An 18904-nucleotide genomic window follows, 5' to 3' on the forward strand; every position below is an offset into this window, starting at 1 on the left:
GTTGAGTGTGACTTGCATTTCGGTTTCCGCGCTTGTTAAGCACTCTCGGGCAGATGGCAAAACCAACCCTGTTGCTCCATTTACCTTGGGCAGTTTGCTTGTTTGTTTTGGTTTTTGACAGAAAAAAAAAACGTTCCACTTAGCCAAAAAAAAAAAAAAAGCAGTCGCTTGCGAGCGTTTACGCTAAACAATTCGGCGCAGAAGTTTGATCTAGCTGACAAAGAGGTACAAAACCTTCTTTTTGAAAGGGATTAATGTTCAAGCATATGTGACGACGAATCTTTCGGCCTTTCAGATTTCAAGGAATCGGACAATAGTTTGATAGGAGGGATGAAAACGATGTGAATCCTGCAAGCATTCCATCAACTTCGGCGTCTGCACGTCGGCGAGACACAGACCAGAAGTCTTGATTTAGAGCAAGACATGACACGCGGAAGTCGAGGAAATGTTTTTGCCTTATTCTAATGCAAATCGGCCATTTAAAATAAAATTGTGCTGTACGTTCCTCGGGGAAGAAATGAGTAGGAGAGGGGTTAAGCTAAAGAGTAATGCCAGTAAAGATTTTACATAAAATCTCCAGAAACGAGTTACCATATATTCTAGACTATAGTCGGCAGACTATACGCATTTGAAAGCTTGAATTTTACGCGGTGCCAACTTTCAAGGGGTGTGGACCATACGGGGATTCACATTTTCTAAGTCGTTCGTTGTGATGAGATGTGACAAAATTTATGAATGGCAGAGAGTGTTAAAGGGGCACTGAAGTGCTTTTTGAGATCCTCGTTTTATGGTCATAATGCAATCTACAAGCTTTAAGCATTCTAAAAGCTCAGAATTACATTCATGTATGGCCAATTTGCACAGTCCTAGTCGTCCACGCGGGTACCCATTGCTCTCGAGTGGCCAACAAGCGCCGTCTGTCGTTCGACCATATTCAGCAAGGTTCGGTGCCGCCATCTGTCGTTCTGCACTAACGGCAACTGTCGGAATATTTATTCGCTTTTTCCATACGCAAATCGGCAGCGCATGAATGTAATTTTATTTTTATTACTAGAGTTTGTAGAATTAGTTATGAGAATAAAACGAGGATCTCAAAAAGTACTTTAGAGCTCCTTCAATGATGATTATAAAGTAGGCACTTGTCAAGGTGTGCTGTGTACAAGAATCTTTTACAAGTGGACTAGGCATTGCTGTGGCTCATTCACTGGGTGTGGAGTACACCTGTAGGCTCACAAAAAAAAGCTTTTCATTCTTTTCACCTGGACTGTTTTTGTGGACTACACACCGGGTGCAGACTACATTCCAGAAAATACGGCAACTCTTTCCCGAGCCCGCGCCGTACGCTTTCCCAGGTAAAAGGGTGCCGAAAACCAAGAGCAACGTCGGTAACCCTTTGACGTAAAATCTCCACGAACAAGTTTTGTATTGCTTAGGAGATCAAATGACAGGCGGCGCTTTGTCCAGCTTGTTTTACACAGACACCAGTGTTATCAAAGACATCAGTGTTATCAGATACCAGTATTATCACAGATACCAGATACCACACAAAGCTCACAGGCTGGATTCTCCAAGTTGTCTTCTTGGATTGAGCACGGGGTACGGACTGGACGTCAGTGGCATGGGAGTGTCCGATCAAGAGTTGCGTTCAACTGGTCTTCGCCGATTTAACACAAGACCCACCCAAACGCCGACAAATGCGTTCAGCCGAGCAAATAATCCACATTGTTGTTGTGCCCGTGGGCTTGATTCTCAATTTTGTCCTAGGGGCGCGACGACTGAATCTCCTTGCCAATACAAAACTTTTTCGAGAGCGAGCACAGAAATTTCTATGGTTGTGCAAATATTGAAAACTTTTAAATATCGAAGCGAATAATGCCATATCCGATTCGAACTTCAAATAGCTGTATTCGGCACGTTTGAAAATTTTCTAAGCATTTCGAAGCTTGAAATGCTGCAAAGTATACATTAATTCAGACTGAAATAAAGGATTGAAAACAGTATGCAGTACATACTTGAAATGAGTTCACCAATCAAGGCTGGAACATAAGTAGCAATAAGAATAAGAACAAGTCTACACTCTTAAATCTATTGCAGAATACATTTATAATAGCTAGCACCAAAGTGTCTATGCAAATGAGTATCAGCATTTTTTCCCCTAAATAAACCATGTCGCTTATGGACACCCTTCCTGTTCCTTATTTGTGATCTGATTCACTACTGCAGACAATTTTTCTGGGCAACGAAAGTGTCCACATTAAAGACACATGACTGCATTGAACTCATGGGCGTACCAACCGGGGGGGGGCAAGGGGGGCGCGCTTGCACCCCCCCCCCCCCCCCCCCCCCCCACTTCTCAGAGTGGGGGCAAGGGTAAAACCCGGGGGAAGGGGGGGGGGGGGGAGGGGGAGGTCTGGTTTGTCTCCCCACTCAAAAACAAGTTGGTACATCACTGATTGAACTAGAAGTGGTTGTGCAGGCAAGCTGGTGAACAATCATGGTAAAGAACTCTTCAAACCTCGTCGTGTTTGTCATCCTTGTTGTTCCCCAGCCTCAATAATTCTCTACCATGACTGCATTTACAGCCACAAACTATTCGCTTCGCTTTGAAATTATTCAATTAGATTAAAAACTATTTGTACAATGAAACCATTCGCTTCGTATTGAAGAATCTCTATTCGCACATCCCCAGAAATTTCCATGCTTTTCCAAGTTTGGTATAACAAGTTTGCGATGCTGAGTCCTTCCCAATGGTAGAGGCCAAGCACCTCCACATTTAGTTTGGTCAGTAATATTGTCACGAACCAATAAGCTTAATTAGGCATGAACAGCACCATAGTGCCTCAATTCTAACATGCACCTAGTTTTTGAACTCGAGAACAACGATTTTGACGTGCCCCCCAAGTGGACCCACCGCCGTAAAATGACCCAGAAAAATCGGCGCATGCACATGGAAAGTTTGAACTTCCACCAAACGTGCAACGAGCAGGTCACTTTTATTGTGTGAAATTTCAGGGTGCAGTTCTCTTCTTGTAAAAAAATGAGCAAAAAACATGCCAAAGTCCAAGGTCGGGCACGCTCGCAGATGATTGAGTTAGCGACGCCATTTACTTGTGGCGCCATCTCCCGATAGGCGCAGCAAGTGGACGACGCACCCCGTTGTCTGCTCGCTGTGCCAATCTGGAGATGGCGCCACGAGTAATTAGTGTCGCTAACTCGGTCGTTTGACATGCCCAACGTTAACTGTGGCAAGTTTTTTTGCTCTCATTGTTTGCAGGAAGAGAACTATGCTTTGAAATTACACACGGTAAGACTGACTTGCTCGGTGCACATTTGGTGATAGTTCGAGCTTTCTATGCACAGGCGGCGATTTTTCTGGCTCGTTTTACGACAGATGACTCGCTTAAAACAACCTATACTATTTGCACAAGAAACCATTCGCTTCATATTGAAGAATCTCTATTCGCACATCCGCACATCGCACAAAAAAAAAAAAGAAAAAAGATGCATGAGTGAATATGATAACAAAATCTCCCCCTCCCTCCCCGCTCCCCACTTTAGGCCCAGGAGCCAGCCCTTTCTAAATAAAGAATTTTAATTTCATGATAACAAAAGTCATGAACAACGTCAGTCCCACACACCTTGGCAACTTCAATGTTGTCCGGGGGCAAGCCGCTCAGTGAAGACAGCTGCAACACAAGACGACCACTGATGAGGCACTTGATTTGACTTGGCATTTAGCCAAGTCAAATCCACACACAAAACAAGCTTTCGTTGCATTTTAGAAAAATCGAGAGAGGCGTAAATGTGAAGTCTGCTACACAATACACGGTGGCATTCCCTCGCAGAATGGTCAAACAAAACTGAGCACAGTCTAAATGGCCTGAAAGAGAAAGTATTTGCAAGGTAGTATTCATTACTTGTGCAGCCAGGTAGTGCAGTTTTAAGTACAAACCCGTTCGAAGCAACAGTCTTTTCAGCAGCCTCAAAATAACGACCAACACTTTATTGTTCGAGACGCACATCTGGGTTTCTTTGGCATCTTAGCTGAGAAAGGAATCTAGGCCACGCCCACAAGCCTCCCTGCTAAACAAAGCATGGAACCGTCTTAGGTAAGAACCTAACCTAAGCTATGCTTCCGTTGGCTGCAACTCTGAGGATCTCAGGAGGTTCCCTTTCAGGTTCTTCCTATAAACTTCCGATTATGTTTTGCATAACTCTTTTTTTCCAGACACAAAAATGAGCACAGCTAAACAACATCGTTGAGAAAACAAAAACCAAAACAGCTCACGCACCGCGTCTTTCAAGGCATCTACGGTGCGTTCTTCGAGGACTACTTCGTCCAGGGGGTCGAAGGTGAAGGAGGACGGCCGCCACCTCCGCACAAACACCACCAGGCTCGACGACGACACCACCCTCTCGGGTCCTGCACGCCGTTGTTGTCGCATCCGTCAGAAAACAAAAACGTTGGGTGCGTCGACGCAACAAAAGGAATTCGATGGCTGGGAGAGAATCAAGGGTTACTCCATTAGATACACCACACCCGGAGACTGCCCACATCTCTCTAGGCCTTGTCCCCTAGGTGGTATTGGTTAGAGGCGTCAAACGGAACGGCTTTGAAAGCGAATGAGGTACGTTGTTCGTGGTCGAATATTTTGACATTTGAACACCTCTGACGTAACGTCTCGTCCATTGCGTCTCTTGTCAGTCCTGAGCCCTTGTTTTTGTGCAGTTTTTACGCGTTCGTCACCCGAAGAAGCAAGTTGGTTCTGACCTGGAAGCACTTCGAGGAAGACCTCGTAGGAAAGGAACGTCGGCACTTCGTCGTCGAACTTGGCCGAGTCGAGGTACACCGGGCCGGGGTTGCCGGAGGTCTTCTTCCTCAGCCGACACCTGCCCGACAAAGGCGCGGTGTTTCCGTCAGGTTTCCTCTACCTCTTTTCTACAAAAAGGTTCCCGATACGATTAAGCGCAACAATGCAAAGGTAAAGAGTGAAACACAGGTACGGTAAATCTTTTTAAGCGGAGTGGGCATGATGTGGAACTTCTGCTCTGTGGAAGTTGTACTACCGAGGATCCTCCAATATGTGGAAGTTCCACATAGTACAACCTCCGCTAAGTGGAACTGCTGCTATGTGGAACTTCTGCCAAGTGAGAGTTCTTCTAGATGGACTTTCTGCTAAAGGCCTGTCCAAACAAGATACTACAAAACTCACGACTCCGGCAAATCGTGCCGCGCTCCGCTTCCGGCCGTCGGGGGGAAACTTCCCTCCGACAAATGTCCCCCTCGCTTCCTCCACGGCGGCCTTGCTCTGCTCATCACGTGGGTCCGGAGCGCCACTCACACGCTTTGTTGGCTGTCGGTCAATCGCTCAAGGCCTCCGCTCACAATACGGAACCGCGTCGGACGCCATCATGACAAAAGTGAATCTCGACAAATAAAGCTGATCCGAGGCGGGCGAAACGCACCCTTCGACGCAGGAATGTCCCAAATCCACCTGAAGCCGGACCTCCTTGGCCTTCGAGCCGAGGCGACGGCGGTACGCGAGGGCGTTGGCGAGGTGAGCCAGATGCAGGTGGCGTGTGACGTCAGAGAAAAGTGGAGGAGGCGAGGAGAGAAGCCGTGATCGTAAAAATTTTCACGACTCCTGCAAAAATTTTTACGACTCCGACAAATCGTAAAAATAAAAGCGTCCGCTTCAATTTTCGCGATTTGTCGGAGTCGTGCGTTTTGTAGTGTCCTGTTTGGACACCCCTTAAGGGGAACAGCTTCGCCTTATGTCCATAACTCCATTTCCAAGAGATTCTAGCATCTAAACGAGCATCTTCTAGCATAAAGGCATTAATCCCCGATAGGTGTGCATTGGTTTTCCAGATGAAAGCTGACATGCCAAAAGAAGATTGAATAAGTTTCTTACGATACAATCAGGTTTAAGCTAGCTGCCCTTTCTAGCATGAGATGCTATTATGAGCAAGCTGAAATTGTACCTAAAAATCCTCTTCACACATGAAAAAAATTCTCCTCTCTCTTTCTCTTGGCAAAACAAACTACATCCACTGGATGAAGTCCTATCGCGAGAACATCGCAAAGAGGAAGAGAAGCTGTCACTCAACCATCTTTCAAGGTGGGTATGAGTTACTCGATATCATTAAGATCCAGAACCTCTGCCCCAACACCTCTCTACACACACAAAAACTTTCGTTAAAAAAAAAAAAAGAAGAAGAAACAACGTTTTTTGGGAATTCCAAACTAAGCACATTTTCGGTATATCCAGGCTCTAGCCTTCCCAGCACGCTATTTATTATCTTTTTAATATGAAAAAAAAATAGGTATGGAGAAAATGGCAAACGAAGGCGATGCCAAGGCAGACGTTAGAGTGTTTCTGTGCTCTACAGTGTTTTTCTTTCTTTTTTTTTATAATAAAATTTTTAATGCGAAAGCATTGACTGCGCCATGGAGCGAGCCGACGTCATCAGTTGCTGCTCCAAACGGCAGGTAAATTCCCTTCTCCCAATGGAGCGAAGTGAGGCCGGGATTCAAAGCATCCCAGCTTTGAAGCCGCACATAAAGCCAAGCCAAACGGCAAATAAATTCATCTCTCCAAGTGAAGCCGAAATCTAAGCATAGGGCTCCCATTGGCTGGCGTGCACATAGTTACAAGGAACGAGGCTCCTACCATTGGCCGAGGCGTGTCAGTTTCAAGGAGAGCCACCCGATGGCGCCACAGGCCCGTGCCAGATAAAGCCATGCCAGAGTGCGCCAGGAAAAGGAGAGAGCCCGCTCGAGCGTACTCCGGAGCGCGGCGCGGCCACTTCACGAGAACGCGACCAAGAACGACATTCATGCTTTCACGTTCACAACTAATACGAAGTGCTTAGGTGTACCTTGAGCCTTTTTGTGTCATTTCTGATGTAATTTGTATTGCTGCGCGCGCAGCTGGCCAAGTGGGCAGCGCGGCCATGGCATAACAGTTATCGTGCTTGCCTCCCGGGCGAAGAGACAGGGTACGATTCCTGGGAATGATGCGTCTTTTATTTATTCTTGAAATTTAGTGTTCTGGTAAATTCGAGAATCCCGTCGCTTGTTCGAGGTCTGAATGCTCTATGCGCTGAACCTTCTACGCCCATTGTTCCAGAAGCCAACATATGTACATAAGGGGCTCTTATGGCGAGCCAGTCAGTCTCGCCCCAGCTTTCGGCTCTGCTGTTTCACCGACTTCGATGCCAGCGACACTCTCCCGTTATCTTCTGTTTCATTTTTATTTTTGGGCACAAGTTTGCCCCATTAAACGTTTGTTTCTCCAGTTATTCTTTGTTTCCTCGCCTGCTCATTCGTGACAATATTACATTTTCACGTCTACGAAGTTCTTGCACCAAGTCTAAAAATAAGCTAAATTTTTCCTATCTATCATAGTTTTCAAGAAAACCTAAACTTTATCACAAAGGTTTCTGCTCAACTTTTTTTACAGCAGCTCCATAAACAAAATATGGCACAAAGTGTGTCAGCATGTTCTACAAACAATACAGAGTTGAACAAAGCAATTCTTATGATTTAGGCCTCCTTTTAGAAAAGGTTATCACGGGTTGAAATGCTTTTGTTGATAATTAAAAATAAGTCATTAATGTTTGACAATCAGAAAACTTCGTACTTAACATTTTCCAGAAATACAGCAGTCTTGTGGCACTCCTCAATTTATGAGGAATTAAACTTTGAAAAAAGTATTCAGGTTCAAGTCCTGGATCCAAAGACACCGAAGCAAAACTTTGTGTTGCGATGAAAAATATTAATTCTGAAAAAAACTGGAAAAGCTTTTCGAAACATGTCTACAAACAAGCCTGGATATGAAACTTTAAATCGATGTAGCCATATGAATGTGCACTTCCTGGGTGTAATACATATATGTTTGTAACATAAAAAAAAAAGAAGTCAAAAGATAACTTTTTTTTTTTGTTGTCGTAATTTTTGCGTTAATTTTTAAGACCAGGGTCTCCCCTTAAGTTCACGACTTGACCGACCTGTTGAGAGGGATGTCCAGCCCACAGCGCTCCCTGATCTCCGGCAGCAGATCCTCCTTGACCTTGAGCACCGACACGCCCTTGGTGAAGATCCAGTCAAGCAGGAACTTGCTCGTCTAAACATTTTTAAAAAGGGTGAAAAAAATAAAATAAAGCTGAAGCACTCCGTCTTCAACATAAACTCTGTGTGTACGGGGTCCCTTGAAATGCGGGCACAAATCTCTCCTGCAAAAGCATGCATCGCACGGAAGAAAAGGTCGCCGATCAAAGATTCGCTCCGACAAGAAACCGGAACCTAGAAACGGGAAAAAATGAAGTGTTTTTTCGGAAAGCCCAAAAATGCTGCGCATGCTTTATTTCTAGCAAGTTCCCAACTGAAACCGTACCTTTAAATTTACTAACTTAAGTTGTGACCAAGAAAAAAAGCTGGGAAAACAGGCTTGACTGGCCCCTGGCCATTCAAACCAACAGTAGTAATGCGGACACGAAAGGAATTTATACAATGATAACAAGATGCTAGCAACTTGTACGATGATAATTAACTTAGCTTAAAAATGGACAAGTGGAAGCTTCGGAACAACCTTCACGATTTCAGCTGGGTTTTGGCATGGTGCAGTAGTAAGAGGCTTAGGGGAACTATTTAGTATTCGCTTTCAAAATATTCAGCCATAACCACTATTCGCATTGAGTTCAATATCCACAATCCGTACATGCCTACCGTAATATTGATACATACAGCAATATCCCCAGAGATAGCCCACGTAAAACGGAGAGAAAATCAGGTGAAAACGAGTGGGCTAACTTTTGGTGTTTAATAAAGAAAAGTTGAAGGAAAGCTATTTTTAGGTAAGGTTTTCCTGCCAAACATGGTATCGCGGCAAGGGACAATGAAGGTAAGATGACAGTACTTCCCAGCCAGCAACGTTTGCTTACACCCTGCCATAGCTAACTAGCCGCATTTACGTACGAGGTCATCATCGATCCGAACACCATGATTACTAGGGGTGGGCTATCATTCGGTGCTTAAAACACAAGAGCAAAGCAAGCCAAAAATAGGGGTGGGTTACCAATGGGGGTGGGGCATCTCCCGGGATATTACAGTAGACTCAACGCCCGGAAAGCTAGTAGCCTCAGACTTCCTGGAGGAAGCGCGACGCATAGTGACAGCCGACAGCCAAAGTAACTAATTAAATAACTTCATTAATTTCCCCAAATAAGCCCCTTGGCAGAAACCAATGCGGGAAGCAAGACGTCTGCTTCTTGTGCAGGGGTTGCGGTGACGTCAGAACGGCGCCGACTTCTGATTGGCTTTGAGTGGAAGGATAGTGGGTAGATCTCAATGCTGGATGCTTTGAGGCCTACCCACTATTTTTTATTTTTTCAATCAGCCAATGAGAGCTTGGTGTTGTGACATCATCGCAACCCCTGTGCAAGAAACAGACGACTTGCACGCTGTATAGATCATCAACTTTTCTCCTACGAGATGCAAAAGGAGCGATTTGGCCCGTGCTACAAGAGTACATGTGTATGCGCGTATGCTTCATAAAAATCGTGCAGTCTTTGCTGACACGCGGGGCCAAAAGACCGTCCCAACCGATCCTCACCTCTTGGGCGTTGGGTGTCAGGAGGAAGACCTTCATGCGGTACTCTCCTGACTGCAGGGCCCTGCCCAGCTTGATCAGGAGCTGAAAAAATAAACAAAAATTTATGGCAAATTGCTAGGCAATTGTGTTGTATACGTGGAACGTTCTGGCATCGCAAATGTTTAGCGATACTCAGAGTTTTCAGATGCCAGACGCCCACGTTCAAGGGGCTCTTCACCAAGTGGTTTAACGCACACCACGTGAACACTTGACAAATGTTCCTAGAATGAGGCGACAGTACCACTAAATGGGCTGGTCGTGCGAATATTCGAAATTTAGAATAGTAGTTTCAAATATTACACTATTCGATATCCACTTCAAGATGAACTGCGACAATCATAATTTTCTAAGTGTTTGTCGATGCCTTTATATATATTAAACTCTCCTAGAAATAAAAAAAAGAAGTGTAGGCAAAAAACACACAAAAAAAAAGAAACAAACCAGAGAAACAGCCCTCTCAGCAAAATCACAGTGCAATGCCAAAACCTTAATTATTGTAAGAACTTGTGGACATGCCATCGTCGTTGGAAGCCTCGTCGGCATTCTTGCCAATTCCCAACAATACCTCACTGACGCCGTTGGAAAGCGGCGACAAAAAATGAAAGGTGGACATGAGCGAAGCGCGCTGTTCGCTTCATTGATGTCCGAAGTGAAAACGGGTGGGCATACGGCAACTTTGCCGGTGCTGTGTTGCTGAAAGCCACATGCCCCGTCCTGTTTGGACACCCCTTCACCGAGCACCGGCGCACTGCCAAGACTCAACACCAGTGAAGTTCACTTTCATTGTTGTTGTTTCTCTGTAATGCATCGGTGCTCGGTAAGAAGCTCCACAGAACTAACCCACCGCAATCAACAATTCGAAAAAAAAAAAAAAAAATATTACTGTCGCATGCTTTTTAGAAAAGTACACCCTCAAAGCAGCATAACGCACATCTGTGCCTAGCACAAAAAAAAAGGAAAAATTTGCAAATGAAAGTATCTACATTGCAGTAACATTTATAAAATTAAACTGTGCAATAATATGTTAGGCAGAAATGCCCCGACAACCTGGATTGTTTGCATATATAAAAAATGTATAAGTCCCCTTGATTAGGTATAGCTGGGCATATCTATGCGGAGCGCAAGCTCGTCTCCTTCTTTTGCAGGGGTTGTGGTCACATCAGAACTCCAAGCTACGATAGGTTCAGAATGAAGGATGGTGGGTAGACCTCAAGGCAGCTTGCTTCTGAGGTCTACCCACTATCCTTCAATCAGAGCCAATCAAATCTAAGCTCGCCGTGGTTCTGGCGTCACCACAACTCTTGCGTAAGAAGCAGACGACTTGCTCTCCGCATAGGTTTAACTTAAAGTCAAATGCGTCGCTTACTTGCCATTTCAATGTAGGCATACTTTCTGAGGCCTCGATCCACAAATATGGTTAGATCACAATTAACTTCGCTTAGAAATGAACGAGGGAAAAATTGGGAACAGCCTTCACATGTTCAGCTGGGTTTTCGCACGATGCAGTGATAAGAGGCTTTGGGAAACTATTTGATTTTCAATTCGAAGGTACCGTATTTACACAAATGTAGGTCGACCCTTTTTTTAATTTTTGAAAATCTGAAGCGGGGGATTGACTTATAATCGAACCAAAGCATTCCACCGTGGGCAAAAACAAAATAATCGCGATATCATAAACACCTCAGCTTGTTAAGAGTTCAGCTAGCTGTGCCTCTAGCATTGCACTATTCTGTGCGCTCATTTTACAAATTAATTATTTTTTTATTTGCGCCAACGAGTATTATTGATAGCGATTCGCAAATTAACCCGAATATATGGCGGTAAAAAGCGCACGGCGCCCCCGAATCCCGGGGGGTGGCGGCACTTCTTGTAAGAGCCACTCCGGAGCCACTCACGACCACAATGAATAAGCTCGCAACTTCGCAGTTTTTCGCGCGATTCACAGTTGCACATCGTTTGATCGAGTGTTGAGATCATGCTGGGGCGCTAACTACGTTTATTTTGTATTGACACGCGTGATCCGGGCAGTTTAGGTTTTCGGTGCTCATTTATGACCATTCTTCACTCAGAAGCAACCAACAAGTGCGTTGGTGGAAGCAAGTTCGACTCGTCAAGACGGTGATGCTCCAGTGGGGTCTGCAATGGTGCGGGATCTTAAACTGTGCCGACAAACAGCTTTCAGGCCCCAGTCTAGATAGGTGGGGATGCCTTCCGGAGCTAGAGGTCAGGCTTGCAACATACAACGCAAAAGTGTGCAATCGGTCCCTACCCGTGACGTCCAATGCTATCGCCGAGCAAGCGCGGAAGATGCGGTTGATCCTGCCATTTGCGAAGTGCGAGATTTCGTTGGACGACTCCGACGACGTGCTTCAAGAGCGTGGCAGTGATTACGACGGGACTGACATCACCAGAGCGGACGAGTCGTAGTCTAGTTGCGGACGGAGTGAGAAATGGGAGCAGCTTCAGTTGTCCCGCCTGCAGCGTGAACTTTCTAGTTTCGATAACGCCTGGCCATCTCATGCACCTCTCGCGTGCATGCGCAGCCAAAGCACACCAGAAGGCATCGATCGCATGTTGGAGGCTCTGCTTTTGAAACAGATAGTAGTTTGCCGTTCTCACGTGTCTGCAGTAAAATGCGCATCGAAAGATTTCTTTTTTTTTTTTTGCAGATGTGCAATGTGGGGGGGGGGAGGGGTCAACTTACAATCGAGTCGACTTACAATCATGTAAATACGATATTTAGCCATAACCACTTTTCACTTCAAACTCACCATCACCTATTTGCACATGCCTAATATTTAGTCTTGTGCGAATAGTGGATTTTGAGTCCGAAGCGAATTCGAAGCGAATAGTGGTTTTGGCCGAATATTTTCGATTCGAATATCGAATAGTTTTTCCACACCTTTCACTACCATTGCACAATGCTTAGACGAAAACCCAACTAAACCTATAAAGGTTATTCCACTTTTTCAATCATTAAGCTAAGCTTATCCTATCTATATTAATGAACTGTGATCTCAGAAGGTCTGGTGTCTTGGGATGGCAAGTAAACGACAGATTTGACATAAAATGAATCCTATATAGATGGCCAACTATGCAATTGAGTGAATTTATAAATCTTGATATATAAAATATTCTTTCTTTAATCTCAAGTTAAAAAAGAATGAGTTGCGCGTGATGAACACAGGTTGTAAAAGTATCTCTGCCTGACATAGTATACTCTTCCATAAAAGTTTAATTTTGAAACTTTTACTACAGTGTAGATATACACATTCACAAAGCTTCCATTTATTTTCAAATACAGTCGGCACCAGCGTACCATCCCGCTTTGAATGTATGCTTTTCTTCCGAGCACGCAATTACGATATTGTTTATCGCGGCGGGTTACCCCGTTAAGTGCGCTTCTTACTGAGCACCAATGTCATGCGGAGAAGCAACACCGGCGGAGCTCACTTCCACGGCTTTTGCTTCTCCGCAGCTCACCGGTGTTTGGTAACAAGCGCGCTCAACGGGGCTAACCCGCCGTGATCAACACTTCGAAAAACGCGAATAGTGCAGTTCTTTTCGAAGCGAATATCGAATAGTGTATAATTCGAAGCTACTATTAGAAATTTCGAATATTCGCACAACCCTACTAATATTGATACAAAAATTCGACACCCAAGAAGCCTCAAACTTCTCGGAGGAAGTGCGACACATAGTGACGGCTGACCGCCAATCTTCTGACCTCGCCGTAAACTTCGGTTAGCCCGCAAAGGTTGACGCATCATCAAGGTCAAGGATCACAAACGTTAAACCTAAACGTCCTCTTGAAAAATTCTTTGCAAAAGTCCTTGCGAGGCCGACAACGAATCCTGCCGAGGACGCGGTCAAGGACAAGGTGGTCGGTCCCCTTACCTTGGTGTCCTCCGCATAGGACGTGAGGTTGTCCATCAGCTTAGTGCACTCGAACTCCTGGCCGTTGGAGTAAGCCCGGAAGACCTGGATACAAAGCGCACGATCAAGCACGTACATACCAGCGACGAAAAACGATAGACAAGTAACCATATTCCGACGAGCCCATGAAAACTCCTTAGACCGGTGTGTTTACCGGATTCCCATCCGTGGTCCCTCGATTTCTACCCGACGACGTTACACAAGTGTCGCGCCGTCGCCCGCCGCAATGCCCCGGCACCGGTTTCGACGCGCGGGTGGAACGGGACGTTTAACACACCGGCCGAAGACGTGTTCCAGGCATTGTAGTCGGCGCTCGCTGACAAGCGGCGAATCTATGGCACGTGAACTTCACTCGCCTTGAAGTAGGCGCAATCGATGCCGACGTAGACCTCCAGCTCCTTCTTCAGTGCTCCAAACGTGATGCGTTTGTCGACGTACACCCGCAAGCCTGTGAAAACGGAGGTCGCTCATGCAAAGACCGGATCCGGTCGGCTGAAGCGAGAGAAATGTTCCAACGAATGCGGTGCACGTGGAGAGTGCAAAAACGTGGCTCGGCCAAGAAAAGCCTCTTATTTCAGGCTTGCACTTTGCACAATGTCGCGTGTGTGACTGAGAACTCATCAGCTCGCCCTCGAACATTCTACGCCAAATGTTCGAGATATCGAGCGTGCTAGATAAGGAGCTGGGCGTGGCCTTGCCAACCCACGCTCTCGTCGCTTTTGCGCTAGCCAGCCGTAACGCCGGCGCCGCGACGTTCCCTGCTGGTGTTTCGACGCTTGTCCTTTCTTTTGCTTCTGGCACGAGTTTGCCGAATAAACCTTTATTTTCAGTTTACGCTCGTGGAGCCTCCTTCATCTGCAACAATATGCAGCCCTCCATCCAATAAAACTGAAGACGGACTAGCTTCCAGCATTTTAAAACAAAAGATAGGAACCTAAAAAGAAAGAGGCGGAACATAAAGTAGCGCAGAAACAGTCCGAAAAGATGTGCATCCGTACAACTTCATACATTAGCCTATGTCATTTCTTTCAACACCCTGGATTTAAGACATTAGAACCTAGTCTGCTCAGAATTTTAATGGATGGAGCTATGCAAGTTCTCATTTAAAGCAAACGCTCAAATAGAGTATGATGTCGCGTGGGTGCATGCGAACGCGTGCCATTCGCAGTGCACACAGATGTTTAACCCTCAAATATCGAGCTCGTGCTCGTAGGCTAATGAAAGCCATGCGTGGATTGCTACGCCACGTTTGCTGCACTCTACGTTGGAGTATAAACGAGCCTCGAGCCTTTGAAGCGCCGAAGTTGCACAAAGCAACCTGTCGTCTTACTGTTACATACACTAGATACCAAGTGTACCTAGCTGCTACCTGGAATCACCATAAATATCAACTTTATTCAGGACTACCGGCATGCAAAGCAATCAGAGGCAGCCCTATTCAGACACCCAGCTAAAGGAAGAAGACCTACAAGTCACAATGACTCACCGCGACTGTTGTCCGTGTCCTTGAAGGGCCAAGCGCGGAAGTACCTCTTTGGCTCCTCTTTGGGTATGCCAGATGTGGCCTGGGCAGGCAGCGGACAAAGAGGCATAGGCAGTGAATGTCGACGGTAATATGAACAAGAAAATACATTGCCTCGTTGTGCAGCCCGTGATAGGATTAAATGCCATCATCAAAAGGAAAAGAAACATGACAGAAAAGCAAAAAAAAGGATGGTTAAGCTCATAAAATGTCAAAAAGTGGATAAACCAACTACTAGAATAAGAGGCGAACATACAGCAGGAAAAGTCCTCCGACCGAAATTTCAGTCGCTGCACTAACTTGCATTCGGTAGACTCCAAATAAATTTTAAAAATACAACCATCATTATAATGTTGGAGCAAATGGCCAGTGTTTAGAAAAAGAAACAACCTCTTCAAGCAAAGATGCCTCAATGCTTAATTCATGCGATAGACAATGGAGCTATTTGACAACAAAGTGACTGCTGCCTCGGTTTAGTGCGTTTTCAAAGTGCCCTTATAATGTGGACGTCTCTTGTTACTGATGCACACTGGAGGCTCGAGAGATGCCGAAGCACAGCCAGAAACAAGGAGCTCGCGCTGAAGACGGTACAACTGAAAATCCTCCCTGACATTTTCATTCTGTCGGGGACTACAGAGAGAGTGGATGATGTCGTGTGCTCACGGCTGTAGAGGCGGCGTCGCCACTCGCCAACACTGCTGCGTCTTCCGAGCGGGGGCCTTCTTCCGGAGACACGGCACTGTCCTCGTGCTGGAGCCCGAAGCAGTTGCGGAAGTTCTCGCCCATCTTCTGGGCCAGTTCTGCGTCACAGACGAAAAACGTACCAACTTCAGAGTGGCACTTGCTGCCTCGAAAAAAATCTTTGTTCGGCATTTCCAAAAGGCGTTATAAATGGGTAGCATTTATAGAACCCCTCCTTTTGCGGGAACAGTGAGGAGGCCACACTACAAGGGTTATGGGAAGTATTGCCGCATGTGTTGCCAACAATATAAAGCCGTTGCATTGTAACATGACGTCATTTTATCACATGACATCACCGTGTCGCATGACGTGGCATCACAATGTCTTGTAATGGTGTTGCCTGACATTATGACAGCACAGTATTATGTGACATCATATCATGTCACTTCATGTGGCACCATGATGTCAAGTCATGGTGTCACCTGACATCATGGCACCGCAGTATTATGTGATGTCATGTGACATCATGTCGTATGATGTGGCATCCTAATGCCAAGCCATGGTGTTCCCTGAGATCATTACACCACAGTATTATGCGACATCATGTCACGGTGTAACATGATATGGTGGCATGATGTCAGATCATGATGTCACTCACGTCATGTGACACCATCGTGTCAGGTGATGCCGCAGTGTCACGTGACATCATGATGTCATGTGATGTCACAGAGGACCCATAGATGCTATGCATTGTGGGAGCAACTGGTTCCCTACCCTGAGCAAGTGTAAGCTGCGGATATGACAGCCAGAGTCACTTGCCTTCTAGCCTGCGCGTTTCGTATCGTGCTGGGGAGAGTTCGCCACTTTGCTGGCCCACTCCCCCTCGCACCCCTTCGCGCGTCTCCCGTTTTGGGAGACCCGCCACAGATTGCACGGGAGATAGTCGGCGTTCCCTCGTCCGAGTAAACAGCCATCTGCAGAGAGTTCTGCATCAAGCTCCTGCGATGACAGGTAACAGTGCAAGCTTGTCCGACTGACAATGACCCCTTTTGCGATCCCCATGGCTCTCGGGACGGAGAGCATGGTCGGCCCCTGTATCTGGGGCTCGCTCGACTGCAGCGTCTTGTTGGCGATCCTCACATCCAATAGACACCCTTGGATACCGGAACCATCGTTGTTGGCATGACGAAAACGAACCCGGCGCGGTTACCGCACTTGCTGGTAGCTGTTGGCAGCATGGAAGGAAGGGCATCAAGCTGCCTTTTAACACCGGCCCCCGGACATAAAAGAATGCCATCTCCGCAGCATTTGAAGCAATTTTCGGACAACACCACCATGTCACGTGACACCATCAAGTCTATGTTCCCGTGTAGATGCAAGAACCCAAACTATCCGCACAATGCCGAGCATTTAAAAGAATGCACAGTGGGGGAACGGACGACTCACCGACAGAAGGCACAAACTCCGACGCCGGCCCCAAACTGGCCTCCGCCCCATCTGCTTCCGCGAGGTCCGGTGAGTTGTTACGAGGCGAGAGGTCGTCCCCGACGAGCGTGCGCTCGCTGTCCGTCAGGCTTGAGTCCTCCGATTGGTCGCCGCCGGTGCCGTGGCAACCAGACGAGGACGAGTCGCACAGGTCGCTGTCGTAGTCCGACCCGGCTGCCTCGTGGGACGTGCCCGGCACGTGGCCCTTGGGCGTCCCGCCGGCGGACGACAGGGCTGTGGAGAGCAGACGACATATCCCTTTGCAGGACGCACACCCCATTGCAGACGAGAAACCCTGTCGGAGGAGGCACCCCACTGCGGAAGAGAAGCCCCCACGGCTGAGGATCTACCGGTCATGGGTGGTAACGTCGCGTGAGTGACGCGTTACTGCACATTCATTATTTTTACAGCGGAGCTGTGAAGGGCTAGGTTCCCCAGGATCGTGTCCGTGTATGTCACAAACCTACCTGGACAGCTACCGCCATCTATAAGCGATGGCGGCAAGCACACAATCAGTATGGTTTCCGCCGTCGCTTGTAGACGGCGCCAACCTTTCCAGGTATCATAGAAAAATGAATAGTTGGGCGCGCGTTGGTGGGAATCATCGTAGGAAAAAGCGCAAAAAACAGACGACGATGACGAAAAAGCACACAGTGTATCGAGTACAGCTCCACTGGTCTTCCTTCTTCACTTGAGTGGAAAGGCTGAATGATTCTTTTAGTCACTTTTTCCTGTGACGCACCATATTTTCGAAATGTGACTCGTAACCAGTTCTATTTCTTTTTCTAAAGTAACGACGAGAGTAACAACAATACTCTCGTTATTACTTCTCACTGTTTCTTCGGCATTAAGATATTATTGGACGAGTACAATCTAGAAAAATGATGTCCTCCAACATTTTGAGTGCCATGTTTGTTTTGCATAACCTCTACTTGCACTTTCTGTAATAAACTTGTCTGGGGGAGAAGATTTACTGTTTTTTTCTTTTATTTTCTTTTTGCAATTTTACGAAAAAGTAATTGAGTGACTATTTTAACGTCAACCGTCAAAATATCTAAAGGTTATTTTGACGTCTTTGACGTCACTTTCATAACACAACAAAATAGTGTCTTTATTATTTTGACGTCCCCCGTCAATGCAGCCACAAATGCAGCCGTCCGATATAAAGAGTACAACCGTCCTTAGCCATATTGGTAACCATACCAGACGAATTTTCTCGCGTCCACAGACTCATGTCAGTGTTGCTTAAGATGAAAAAAAAAAAAAAAATCCCTTAGGAGGCTTTGTTTAAACGAAAGGACAACACGCTGGCTGGAAAAAATAACAACGGAGTAGCACTGTGTGGCCTTGCACTCCCAGCAACCCGACGAGCTTGCAAAGTTGTTTCGGAAGACGACCCTACCAGAGGCGATCGTCGCGCGCTCGTACAAGCGTGAGAAGTGTGGCACCTAAAACGCTTTACATAAAAGCAAGGATTACCTCTAACGGACAAAGAAGAACCATCGTCGAACTTTGACAACGGTGACTGGTGTACAATATTTATTTTTCTGTTGGCGTGCATGTTACCTTTGGGGGCATGTTAGATAGTGCAAACATGATATAGTTGCACTGTACACTTAATGTA

General features: G+C 46.3%; 1 protein-coding gene across 1 annotated transcript in view; it reads right to left on the bottom strand.

The window, feature by feature from the left end:
• LOC115309616 (ubiquitin carboxyl-terminal hydrolase 47) overlaps window positions 1-18904 on the bottom strand; it is a 78164-nt gene that overhangs the window by 11070 nt on the left and 48190 nt on the right. Inside the window, exons 20-29 of the mRNA XM_029967884.4 lie at window positions 17242-17514; window positions 15778-15914; window positions 15079-15157; window positions 13949-14040; window positions 13554-13637; window positions 9618-9698; window positions 8014-8129; window positions 4772-4890; window positions 4293-4423; window positions 3639-3686 (exon numbers count right to left, since the gene is read on the bottom strand). Coding sequence (XP_029823744.2) covers window positions 3639-3686; window positions 4293-4423; window positions 4772-4890; window positions 8014-8129; window positions 9618-9698; window positions 13554-13637; window positions 13949-14040; window positions 15079-15157; window positions 15778-15914; window positions 17242-17514 — 1160 coding nt within the window. The remainder of the gene's footprint in view (window positions 1-3638; window positions 3687-4292; window positions 4424-4771; window positions 4891-8013; window positions 8130-9617; window positions 9699-13553; window positions 13638-13948; window positions 14041-15078; window positions 15158-15777; window positions 15915-17241; window positions 17515-18904) is intronic.

The sequence above is a fragment of the Ixodes scapularis genome, unplaced genomic scaffold (assembly GCF_016920785.2).
Source record: "Ixodes scapularis isolate PalLabHiFi unplaced genomic scaffold, ASM1692078v2 PGA_scaffold4__175_contigs__length_147842914, whole genome shotgun sequence".
NCBI classification, from domain to species: domain Eukaryota; kingdom Metazoa; phylum Arthropoda; class Arachnida; order Ixodida; family Ixodidae; genus Ixodes; species Ixodes scapularis.